Below are 13,462 nucleotides of genomic sequence, written 5' to 3' on the forward strand. Positions count from 1 at the left end.
ACTCTTCTTCCTTCAAGTTTTTTTTTTCCTTAGAAGTAAACAATGTTAACAGTTGGAAATTATTCTGTGTTAGTATTTACAGATGCTCGATTCCTTAAACCATGCCTGGCACAGAATAGGAGATCAGGAATTAATTGATGAACACATTTTAAAAGTTTATGGTTATATTTCAAAGAATGAAATATTATAATTTCACCATTGATGAACATTTTGATCACTTCTGGTTTTTGTTGTTATTCAGAATAGTGCTACAGTGATGTTTTTGCTTGTGCATGTTTTGCACAATTTCTTTTTTAAGACCCTTATCCTCCATCTCCAACCTCTTTGTTCTCCTTTAATACAAGGAAAGGCAAGTAGTTTCTCAACTAAGCCATGTATATATATCCTTGAAATTTTTTTTTCTTTTTTGCATTTTAAATACATAGATTAGCTCTGATTATATATTAATGGTTTATTTTTGTTATCTTTTAAGTATAATTTTTCTTTTTCCCTATGTAAGAAAAATGTGTGTAATTTACACAGAAAAATTGATATGTCTGAGATTAAAGATAATACAGAGACGGGCTTGACAGAGGACATTTGCTACAGTGTGTTTTTGTCTTTTTCAGTATAGAGTATTCCAGTAATTCAGTATAGAGTTTAGATTTGTAGAAAAGTATTACTCTGATTTCTTGGCAAAGCAAGTAGTAGTTATTCTGTTCTTATGTTTGGGGTTAAAAGCTCAGGGTCAGAACATCAAACAGCGTGGGGCTGAAGTTTTGCTCTGCACCTTTCTAGCTATGTAACACTGAGTGACTGTTTAACTCTTTGTGCAGAAAATACTTAATATAGCAGGCCTGAGACTACTACCTTTAGAAAGGCCTGATTGCAAGGTTAGCCTTTGGTTGGGATCTGGGAACTTGACTTTTCAGTATGATCCTTCTGTTCCCTAACTGATACAGGTGGTTCACTATCCCTGTACTGTGCAAATAATGTGATTTATAGCAAACATGCTTTCCTTTCAAAATTTTGATGGTTGCTAGACAGACAGTGCCTATTGCTGTAATAAACCGTAGTTGTGCTAGAGCTGTATGTTAAGATTGTGACTCCATCTGAAAAATCATACCTGTCACAGGTCTTGGGGACCCTTTCACAAAACACTTCAAGACTCAGGTTTTGCATCTATAAAATTTGGGTGATCATTTATAGTACTTGGCTCTGGGATTGTTCTGAAGAGGACATGAAATGCATGCAGAGCTTTAACATGGCTTCTAACTGAAGTAAATGTTCAAGAAAGTTACCAATTGTGTTGCTATGTGCATTTATGCTTTTGTAAAGTAATGACAGTTTGTATATTGATTGTTGGTTCTTTGTCTGATCTGTGTATATAGTGTAGCTGTGCCATAGGTTATTTTCATCTTTAACTTTAGTAGATAATTAAAAATTATTTTCTAAAATAGTTGTACCTCTTGAGTTTCTCATTGTTATATGTATTTGCTTAATCTTGGTATTGTCACACTTCTAAAGTTTGGTAATTTCCTGTGGTTTTAGTTTGCATTTCCCTCGTTCTTACAATACCTAATACAATTAAACACTTGTTCTACTGTATTGTTTAGGGAATAATGATAAGGAAAAAAAAGTCTGTACATGCGCAGTACACATGCAACATAGTAGCCTTAACTACATTGTACACATTAGCAACAAGGTACCATTTTCCCCCTGAATATTTTCTCTCTGGGGTTGGTTGAGTCAGGGGATATACAACCGGTGGATAGGGAGTGCCAACTGTAATTAAAAACAAACTCACTCACGTTCACTTGCAGGAGATAGATGAAACACAGTGATATATTAAGTATAGAGATATAGCTGTAAATTTATTTTATATAATTTATTTTATGTAATGTTTTTCCTACGGCACAGAAGGAGCAGCATATGAATAATGTGTGTGTGTGTGTGTGTGTGTGTGTGTGTGTGTGTGTGTAGTCTTAGCAATCTGTAAGCATAGCATTAGACTGATTCCAGAGGAATATGCTCCCTAAAATCTGCCTTCTATAATTCCTGACTAAATTTTAGATCAGACACCCATGGTCATTATTTACAATTTCAAAATTCCAGTGTGCTTAAGGATTGTATTGAATTTGTAAACATGTAAATAATAACTTTTCAGAACTTTTTTAGAAAATATGCACCAAGTGAGAATGGGCCATATGGGATCAGTGCTGAGGTCATGGACACTTATGTCAAAAGCTGTGGTAAGTTTTTCAAACTACTGCTTTCCATTGATATGTTAGAATAAAGGAGTGTCTGCTGTCTTGATATTGCCATATTCTTATACATGTAGAACATGTTAAAATTTTGTCTTAGTCCCTTCTGGCTTCTATAACAAAATACCAGAGACTGGGTGGCTTATAAACAACGGAAATCTATTTCTCACATTTCTGGAGGCTGGAAGTCCAAGATCAAGGTACCAGCATGGTCAGATGAGGGTCTTCTTTGGGTGGAATACTTCTTTTTGTATCTTCATCTGGTGGTGGATGGGCTCATTATCTAATCTCCTCCCAGATGCCCCACCTTATAGTACTGTCATATTGGGCATTAGAATTAAAACATGTAGATTTTGGGGGGACACAAACATTCAGACCATAACAAACTTAAATGCTACATACAAAGAGTAAAGAATACAAAATATCAATGAAAGAAATCATTAATGTTTTGATATAATGGTAGTAATGAGGTATAAATTCTATTTAGTTTTTAATGGATGTATCTTTGTAATCACTTCTCTATTTTATCATTACAAATTATCTCTTCCTGGAAGCTGTTAATTTTCCCCTACATTTTCCCTGTGTTTGAGTAATTACAATTAAGTAGACTGCGGGAGAAATCTCAGTCAGCAATATTCATGCTTTAGCTAATTCTCCAGAGGTAAGATAACAGTGTTGTGTTATGAAGGTGCTTCTCATGGTATTTTTAGATTAGTGTTTACGGTCCATTCCTGGAAATAAATAAGTAGCAGCGTGCCATAGGGATTAATTCCCATGTGTCTGTCCTCATGAAGTTTACATTCTAGAGAATTATTTTTTATTTTCTTAAAGTATTTTTTTGTTGCCTTTTTTTTTTAAGTATATACCTAGAGTGTTCAAGGTAGGGTAAATAAAGGAGTTGATGATGGAGTTGAGCCCTGAATGTTATGTGGTATATGCTACTCTTGTTTTATATTAATATTTATGTCAGTTTATGTCCATATTTTTACCTGTACTGGAGCAATCAAAGCTGGGGGAGCAAGTAGAGGCTTTCTAGACATATAACAAGTATATTTAAAGTTCATATCATTTTATGTTTATACATTGCTTTGTTGTACATGACATTTAAGTTGTTTTTTTTTAATTAAAATATATTGGGGTGACAATGATTAGTAAAATTGTATAGGTTTGAAGTGTACAATTCTGTAATACATCATCTATATACCACATTGTGTGTTCACCACCCAGAGACAGTTCTCCTTCCATGACCATATATTTGACCCCGTTTACCCTCTTCTACCACCCCCTCCCCACTTACCTTCTGGTAACCACTAAACTATTGTCTGTGTCTATGAGTTTTTGTTTCTTTATTTGTTTGTCTTGGTCCTTTGTTGCTTTCAGTTTTATATCCCGCATTATGTCTCGCATATCAATGCAGTCATGTGGTTCTAGACTTTTTCTTTCTGACTTATTTTGCTTAGCATGATAATCACAAGATCCATCCATGTTATCATAAATGGCACTATTTGTTCTTTTCTTATGGTAGAGGAGTATTCCATTGTGTATATATACCACATCTTCTTTATCCATTCATTTGCCGAAGGACACTTTGGTTGTTTCCATGTCTTGGCCACCATAAATAAAGCTGCAATGAACATTGGAATCCATATATTTTTAAGGATAAATGTTTTCAGATTTTTGTGGTAGATACCCAGGAGAGGGATTGCTGGATCATATGTTGATTCTATTCTTAATTTTTGGGGGAACCTCCACACTGCCTTCCATAGCGGCTGCACCAGTCTGCATTCCCACCAACAGTGTCTAAGGGTTCCTTTTTCTCCACAGCTTCTCCAACACTTGTTATTAATCATTTTGATGATAGCCATTCTAACCGGTGTGAGGTGATTTCTCATTGTGGTTTTTATTTGCATTTCTCTGATGATTAGTGATGTCGAGCATCTTTTCATATGTCTGTTGGCCATCTGTATATCCTCTTTGGAGAAATGTCTATTCAGGTCCTCTGTCCATTTTTTAATTGAATTGTTTGTCTTTTTGTTATTGAGTTATATGAGTTCCTTATATATTTTGGATATTAGCCCCTTATCGGAGGCGTTGTTTGCAAATATCTTCTCCCATTTGGTTGGTTGTCTCTTTGTTTTGTCGATGTTTTCTTTTGCTGTGCAGAAGCTTTTTAGTTTGATATAGCTCTGTTCATTTTAGCTTTTACTTCCCTTGCCTTTGAGGTCAAATTCATAAAATCCTCTTTGAACCCAAGTTTTGTACCTATGTTTTCTTCTATGCAGTTTATTGTTTCAGGTCTTATGTTTAGGTCTTTGATCTATTTTGAGTTAATTTTTGTACATGGTGACAGAAAGTAACCTGGTTTCATTCTTTTGAACGTGGCTTTCCAATTCTCCCAGCACCATTTATTGAAGAGGATGTCTTTTCTCCATTGTATGTTTTTTAAAAATGTTTTCGACAAAGGAGCCAAAGACATTTAAAAATTTTTCACAGTGCTCCTGTGAAGTAGTATTCTAGATTATTTTGAACCCCATAATTTATTCCCAAATTTACACTTGATGATACATTTTTGGCTGAGAGGTATAGATAAAATGTATTCCTAGGAAATTTGCAAACACTAAAATAAAACGTGTGTGTATGTCTGTTAGAATCCTTTATGTTGTTAATTTCTCATTTTCACTGAAGAAATAGAACATGTGTTACATGTCATTATGTTTCTCATAAAAATGATCACGTAACAGTGTAAGACTAAAAAAAAGCATTGAAATATTCCAGACAAAATGTTTCCCTTCTCCTACTCCCTCTTGCTCTTCCTCTGTATTTTTCCCTCCTTTTCTTCACTCCCTTCCTGCTTTTTTTCCTTCCTTCTTGTCTCCCCCTGCTTTTTTCCTTTCCTGTTTTTTTCTGATTTCAAGTCTGTGTTTTCTATGATCTGAAAAACTTACAGATCGTCTAAAGACTTAACTCAGTGGTAGATCACTCACGTGACAGGTAGTTCATGTTGTTTTTCAGCTGGGCTTGTCAATGATGTCACCTGGCCTTTCTGATGCTGGAGCTTCTCAGAGCTGGGTTCTAAGAAGAGTATTCTAGGAGACAGGAGAGGGAAACTGTTGGTTCTGAAGGCCTGGACTGGCAAGCTGGTGCTTTGTCATTTCTGTCGTATTCTATTAGTCAAAGCAGTCACAGAGCCTTCCTGGATTCATGGGGAAAGGAGTATAGTTCCCACCGTGAATGAAAAGAGTTTTAAAAAATGTGTGGTCATCTTTAATTCACAACACCTAGCTTTCAGTACCTTATTAAGTAAGATATTTTGCGTACCCTCCAACAGTTATCTTGTATTTTTTTACTTGACTTTCAGATAGTCACTGTAAACGTTTTTACATCATAAATCTGTTTAGTAAAGGAATGTTTATTTTTTTCCTGTTTGGAATATATATACACATAAACAGAGCCTATAAATATTGACTAAAATTTGAAAACTTTGCTCACTGATTAATTTCCAGAACATTATGTTACGGATCCATGCAAGTGAATCTGGGAAATGTAGTCTTTTACCTAGGCAGTCTTGCCGCATAAATCCTGTTTTTTTTTTTTTGTTTTTTTTTTAAGTATAGATAGGATATTGTGTAGGCAAACTATTAGTCCCTGACATACTACTATATTTTGAGACTCACTGATTTGCTTGCAGTCAACTATAACTGTTATGTTACAATTAAGTAAAAATTGTTAGTAGACTAGTGATATGATTAGAAGCGTTTTTCGAATGGTAGTATGTGATCTACTCATTCTGTAGATTCTATTCATTCTGTAGATACGGATATATTTTGAAGTATATAATATGTAACGTTCTCTGCAATTAGAATATGGTTATCTATTCTAAACAAATATACTTTAGCTTAACTATCTTGTTGAATATCATGCCTATCAAAATAGCCACTTTGGGGAGGAGGAATTATAAAATGCAAAAATGGCATGAGCAAGGAACTCAGAGTCAAACTTAAATTCAAATTCCGACCCATTGACCTTGGACAATCCTGTTAACTCCTGGAGCCTGACATGTTTCATTTGAAGGATGATCCTAATACTTAAAGGGGCTAGTGATGATGAAAATAACGTACCTCACTAAGAGCCTAGCCTTCAATAAATTGTATCTATGTTTACTAATAATTAAAAATTACTCCAATGATTCTAGCATCGCTTACATCACTTTTGGACTTCTGGAATGGCCTTCAGACCCTGAGTCCAACGAACTTGAATGTTTATTGAATTTAGACAGGATTAATTTGGTCACTAACAGGTAGTCCAGTCTGTTTTCTACATATTGGGTGAAATAAACATGGTTTTGTAAATACTGCTGTAGTCACATGTATGTTTGCAAGTTGCATTTGTTGTCAGGTTACTAATGGGAGAAGTAGGGAGGAAAAAACAATCTCCAAATTTTGTTTGATCATTTTGAACACGTGCCAAGTTTCCAGACTTTTCAGAAGACAAAGATAAAATAATAAAGCTAGAGCCAATAACACTGCCCCTAGCCCTGGTCATATATAATTTTTCCTAATTCTTTAGAAGGTTATGGTGTGAACTTTATAAATATCTTTACCACTTAAGTGAATTCATTTTTTTTTTCTATCTACTTGTGCTTCAAGATTCTCTATTTTTTTGTTAAACCCTGCATTTACTTTTGTTATCTTGTAGACAGCACAGTTGTGGTCTGATTGAGTCATGTATGTTTCTGTAGACACTTCTTTTTCTTTTTCACTGTCATCATCAACATGTGTCCAATTTGAAATGAGAGTGGTAGACTTATGTTATAATTAAGGTTCCTGAAACCTAATTTAACTTTTGATACAAGTGACTTTTATACGTTGACAAAATTCTACGCGATATTTTTTGTTGCAAATAATTTCTTTAGTGTTTCAAGTGATACACTCTTCATAGAGTCAAAGAAGATTACAAATTTGATTTCAGAATTTAGATGAGATATCAAAAATAGTAGTAAGCAAATTGAAATTAAAGTAGCACAAACTGCTTTTATATTCACTGCTATGTATAACCTGATTTGCTTGTGGTTTTCACAATTTTTTGAACTCTTATTGCAGCTGGATATTGTGTGATCACATATATACTCGGAGTTGGAGACAGACACCTGGATAACCTTTTGCTGACAAAAACAGGTAAGATATAATAGCTGCTAGTAGATAATACATTTTATAAGCCATTGACTTTTCACCTGAGAATCTACTGAGTAACAAAATAATTTGCATAAGTGAAGATAAATCATAGAGTCTTAAAAGTCTCTTTAAATGGTACCTGTGAAAGGAGTGTGGGGGAAACTCCCACCCTTTGTAAGTAAGTAATTCTCTAGATGGCCATCTGGCCCTTGCTTCTTGTAATGCCTTCTTTGTGGAAAGTCCAGTCTCTTACTTACTGTACAGCTCTAGTTAGAATGTTAGAGTGTTCTTTCTCTTATTAAACTCTCATCAGACTTAACTCACTTTCACCTCTATCTTTAATTCTTTACTTTTCCATGGAGTAATCATTCTCTTCCCCTTTCTTATTGATAACTCTGTGGCCCTGTGGCTTTAAACATCATCTCTGGACACAACAGCCAAACTTACAGCTCTCTAACTCAATCCATTTTAATTGCTTCACACTGAAATGTGCAATCGCTTACTTGAACTCTTAATTATATAGGTAGTTGTAAAGGTTGTTCCCTTCCTCCACCAACCTGCCTAAAACCTGCTCCTCGTCTCATTGTCCCATCTCAGTAAGTAGCTTTAGCAACCCAGTCATTGAAGCACCAGAGTTAGGAGTCGTTTTCAATATAACTCTTGGCCTCATCTCACCATATTGACCTTACCAGCAAATCAGGTCTCCTCCTCACCTCCCAAATAGATCAAGAATTTACACTCTCCTCCACTGCTTTGACCTCATTTGAAACCACCACCATCTTTTGCCCAAACTATTTGAATAAAATTTGACTCTTCACTATGGCAGCCGTGGTTTGTCCACACTTAAACCAGTCTGAATATTTAAATGTCAAACCATCGCTTCTCGGCCTTTTGGCTAAGATCAAGTGTAAATGTCAAACCACTCTTGCTTCAGCCCCGTGCCCTTGTTTTCTCTTCCTGGGAAGCTCTTCTTTTAGATCTTTGCAAGTCTCACTTTGGTTATTAAAATTCTAATGGCATTTCCTTAGGGAAGCCTCTTCTAATTCTCCGATCTGAAATAACATATACCTGCCACCCCACCCTGCCCCATTGCTCTCTGTTTTGTTTTCTTTATACAACACATCACTAATTGAAGTTATCTTTTTTCTACAATTCAGTAAATATTTATTGAGCATCTACTGTGTGCCAGGTATTGTTGTAGGTGCTGGGAATACCAAAATGAACAGAACAGGCAAAAATCCTGACTCTCGTGGAACTTGTTGATTTCCTAGCGTCATCTTCTCCCATGCAAGTTCCATGAGAACAGGGACCTTGTTCACCCAGCTTCCACCATGCCTCCAGAGCCTTGAACTTGAACTACACCTAGCCGTAGTGTTTGATAAATCAGTGTCGCATTAATGAATGAATCGATATATCTGCTCTTGTATGTAGGCTTTTCTTCCCTGAGCTAAATAATTCAAGTTATTTTAGCCTATCTCAGAAAATAGATTTTAAATTACTTAATTAAATAGTCTCTCAGATAAGGACATTTTCTGTTTTGTTAATATTCCTCCCAAATTGTGACACTAAGGATTTAACATAATATTAGTGGGTAGTGTACTTATTAATAGAATAACCCTGTTCATTCACACAGTCTGCAATTTCTTCGATTCAATTTTAAATAGCTAATGTAATAAATCATCTGTAGTACAGGTGGCATGTGGGAACCATATCTGTGTCAAGGCGAAGCAATACCTTTCATAACCAAGACTGAAGGAATGGAATCAAATTGTCCTGGAGGTTCTTACCTAATTCGCTAGTTTAGCAAAGGATATTTATAAAATGTTACAGTGTGTTTGGAGAGAATTGTAATTTTCAAGAAGTTTTCCTGTGTTACCTCCTTAGCTCTCTTTTTGGTTGAATCTTCTAACCATGTGTATCAAGTTACCAAAGTGATTCCATTTGTTTCTATGATTTAATCATTTATAACCACGATAAATGTATGTACAGAGTAGCATACATCTATGGTGTTGTATTCACAGGTCTTACTTGTATTTTCTTTTGGAAATTGATAAGATAGAACTTTTTCTGTTGGACTTAGAACTGGTGTCATATGTGTGCTGACACGCGTGAGTGCCTGTGCGTGCGTTTGCGTGTTGATGAGGGTATTTTAAGAGTAAGATTTGGAATGAGGAGTCTACCTAATGTATTTTTGTGGCCCAGGTCACAATTACCTTGTTTTATGGAAATTTAATTATAAAATTTCAGAAACAGAAGCTTTAAGTTTCTTGTTACCAGTTTTCCACTAGAGGGTGCTCCAAATTTATCTTTAAAAACAAACCTTACCTTAAAATGTGCTAGGTAAGAGGCACATTCTCTTTTAAAATGCCTTTCTTTGTGTTGTTTTTTTCTTAACTGCTTTGTAACGTTTCATCTAGGTGTATCATATAGTTAACATTTTAAATCTTTACTAAGATAAATGTTTTCAATTTTCAGGTTTAATTTAAATAAAATTATATTATATAAGGAAAGTGTGATTGTGTCAAGGTAAATGGAATTATAATGCGTTCTTCAACTTTTAGAAATTCATGATAATTGATTTGCAAATATTTTTTTATCTTTGGTTATCTTTTACTAACAGTCCATATATTTCAAAGCAGTTTTGTTATATTAATTACACATAAGTGGTAAATAAACTTTTAGACAACTGTTATATATTCAAAATGAATTTTGAACGTGGTTCATTGCAAGAAATACATGTCAGTGCTTGAATACGATGATACATCTTCCATTGTATATTTTGGGACCATTGTATCTTCAATAAAGACTGTAACATTGAAAATTTAGAACTTTAGGTTATCTTATGTAACTGTACAGTTGTCTCTATTACTGGAGCTTTTTTTTTTTTTTTTTTTTTAACGAAAAGTAACATTTCTTCCATTCTTCAAAGTACGGCATCTTTTGTCTTCTGTTCTTATTTGCCATTTTGGGTAGGTTTAAAGTCTATGCCTCTGCTTTGGATGAAAGTAGTTTGGAATTGGAATCAGAGTTCCACTGATTTGTCTGTGTCCAGTTCTCTGGTATGAGAGGTAGAATAAGAAACACCCAGTTTTCATTTCACTGGGGTCTTTTTGGACTTAACCCTAATACATTGTTCCACCCTGTAAATACAGATGAGACAGAAAAGGGTCAGACTGAGAAACTTAGGAGTGTGTAAAGGAAAGTGCTTCACTGAATCTAGAGAATTTCAAAATCTATACAGTGGTAGTATGCAAAAATGTGAAATACGGGTCTCAATTACAGTTTTCCAAGAAATTGTTTTGCCCGTGCTTTATTTGGTTTTGGATCCTTTTAGCTTGGTTGATGTTTTCTTCATTTTGTACAGCAGAGGGTGCTGTGTATCCATCATAAATATAACACTAAATTCCTTTGTCAGTGTATTTTCCTGTGGTCGATTATAACATTGTTTTCTTGAAGCAAATTTGGAGTGAATAATATTTCACTTACTAATGCATTAATATAGCATTATTTAAGCACGGAATCATAAAATTTAAGTTGTGAATGTGATTGAAAAAATGGATTTTTTTCTGATGTATTTTGAGGAAGCTTTAAATTTATTCAGAACAATCACTTGTGGCAAGACTCGAAACACGATTTGGGTTTATCCCAACTCCTTGGAGACAAGTTCATTTTTGAAAATCACAGGGGTGGGGGAAGACCAGTATAAATGAAACACTTGTTCATTGTTCATGGTTTACAAACGTAAATAATAGAATGAACATGTACAATCAATATGTAAATAACTAAAAAACGTTCACAAATGAAAGCAAGGAGCTAAGTATCTGTAGTACCTGGAAAGTTAGTTGTAGGTCCTAAGTATGGCCCTTCTAATCTGAATTACACTCATTTGTATAGTGGGAGGAATGGTGGCCTTTTTGTCAGGGCTTTTCAGAGTAATACTCTTTGAGCCTTCTGTTAGGAAGCTCAAAGTAAAGAAAAATAGTCATTCTTATTGTTATCCTAATTGGAAAAAATTTTTAATGCTTCCTGTCCTAATCTTTACCATACTTTTATATGAAATTGATTCATTTCCTTTTTTTAATTCTTAGGAACATCTCACATAGGTTAATATGTCAGGCTCTAAAGTCAAATTCTTTGGGTTTAAACTGCCCCTCCACCTTTGGTGTGACTTTGGATAAGTTATCTAATATGTTGACTTAGTCTCTTCTGAATATGTAAATAATAATAGAACGTCTTTCCTGGTGGTATGAGGGTTGAATTAGACACGTAACATATTAGAATTTTCAATCATTTTGTGGTACTGAGCACATACCGTGTTTCCCCGAAAATAAGACCTCGCCAGACAATCAGCTCTCATGCGTTTTTTGGAGCAAAAGTTAATATAAGACCCGGTCTTATATAAAACCCAGTATTATATATTATATTATATTATATTATACCAGGTCTTTTATTAATTTTTGCTCCAAAAGACACATTAGAGGTGATGGTCTGGCTAGGTCTTATTTTCGGGGAAACAGGGTAGCTATTAGGGTTTTGTTCATTAGTTTTGCCATTAAGAAATAAGAATGCTTTCCATTTTTGACTTATGTGGCTGATATTTGGAATCGTAATTTTAGAGATAAGATCATTAATTTATTTAAAAAATTCCTCTTTCCCACCCTAAAAGCCAAACTTTTTTAAGTTACTACTTTCTAAATTTTCTTTTGAGTGGCTCTTTATTTCAGTAGTATAGGAACTTTTATATTAAAGAAGGCAGTCAATTTGATCATTAATTTAATGTTTCTGTGTTTCTGTGTTTGAAGGTAAATTTTGATATTTTAGAAACGTACTTTGTTTTATTTTTTGTTGCTTGTGGTGTTCAAAATCTTCTTACACAGAAGGAACTTAGTTACTCTTCAGATGGTGCCTCCTTAGCTGTTTGTGTTTAAGTTATTCAGTTAGGAAGATTATACTATAAAACCTAAAAGTACATACTTATTTTCTTAATGTGCTTGTTTATTCTTTGGGAAATGAGAAAAAGGGAATATAAAAAGTTTTATGTATTTAGTAAGCACTCAGTAAGTGCTTTTAGAATGAATAAATGAACTATTTTTTAATGTAATTTTTATCCACTTTTAGGATTTCATGAAAAATCTGTTTCTTGTCTCTCTTATTATTATAGACTATGGACAGTTTAATTGTTATTTACCAGTTTAATTGTTTTTTCTCAATTGATGTATGCGAAAAAGAGCCAGAAACATATGACATTCCCTTTTTATCCATAAATATGTTTTTAGTCTATTGATCATTACTTCAGATGTTTAAATAAGGAGGAGGACTTTTCTTCATGTGAACAGTTTTCTTTTTAGACATTATTTAAAATCTGATCTTTTGAAAGTTTCTTGAATATTCAGTATTAAGAAGTCAGTCTTCTCATGGTTACTGAAACCTTATGATAAGGAAAATGTAAATGGTGTTGCAAGTGGGCTTTTTTTAAAAGTTTGTTTTAAAGAAGCCCCTCTAAGATTCCTTATAATACTGGTTTGGTGGTGATGAACTCCTTTAGCTTTGTCTTGTCTGGGAAGCTCTTTATCTGTCCTTCAATTCTAAATGATAGCCTTGTTGGGTAGAGTAATCGTGGTTGTAGATCCTTCCTTTTCATCACTTTTAATATTTCCTGCCAGTTCCTTCTGTCCTGCAAAGTTTCTGTTGAGAAATCAGCTGAGGGTCTTCTGGGGGTTCCCTTGTAGATAACTAACTGCTTTTCTCTTGATGTTTTCAAGAGTTTCTCTTTGTCGTTAACATTTGGCATTTTGATTATGATCAAGGGAATCATTTCATAGATTGTGTAGATGCCTGAGCACTGCCCTGTACACCTGAAGCTGAGCAGTTATAACAATTATTGTAACAGTTATATATGATGTCAGAGGGGTAGTACTTGGGGAGAGAGGGCTTATCAGCCTTTGTGATGGGTGTAAATATCTAATCATTATGTTGTTTTGTACACCTGAAACTAATATATAAAATAAAATTTAAAAAAAAGAAGTAATGAAAAATGATTAGGTGCTA

General features: G+C 34.2%; 1 protein-coding gene across 1 annotated transcript in view; it reads left to right on the top strand.

Moving 5' to 3' along the window:
* Positions 1 to 13,462, top strand: part of PIK3C3 (phosphatidylinositol 3-kinase catalytic subunit type 3) — a 131,460-nt gene that overhangs the window by 84,626 nt on the left and 33,372 nt on the right. The window contains exons 20-21 of the mRNA XM_033087657.1: positions 2,147 to 2,231; positions 7,343 to 7,417. Coding sequence (XP_032943548.1) covers positions 2,147 to 2,231; positions 7,343 to 7,417 — 160 coding nt within the window. The remainder of the gene's footprint in view (positions 1 to 2,146; positions 2,232 to 7,342; positions 7,418 to 13,462) is intronic.

This window comes from Rhinolophus ferrumequinum, chromosome 19 (genome assembly GCF_004115265.2).
Source record: "Rhinolophus ferrumequinum isolate MPI-CBG mRhiFer1 chromosome 19, mRhiFer1_v1.p, whole genome shotgun sequence".
Lineage (NCBI taxonomy): Eukaryota > Metazoa > Chordata > Mammalia > Chiroptera > Rhinolophidae > Rhinolophus > Rhinolophus ferrumequinum.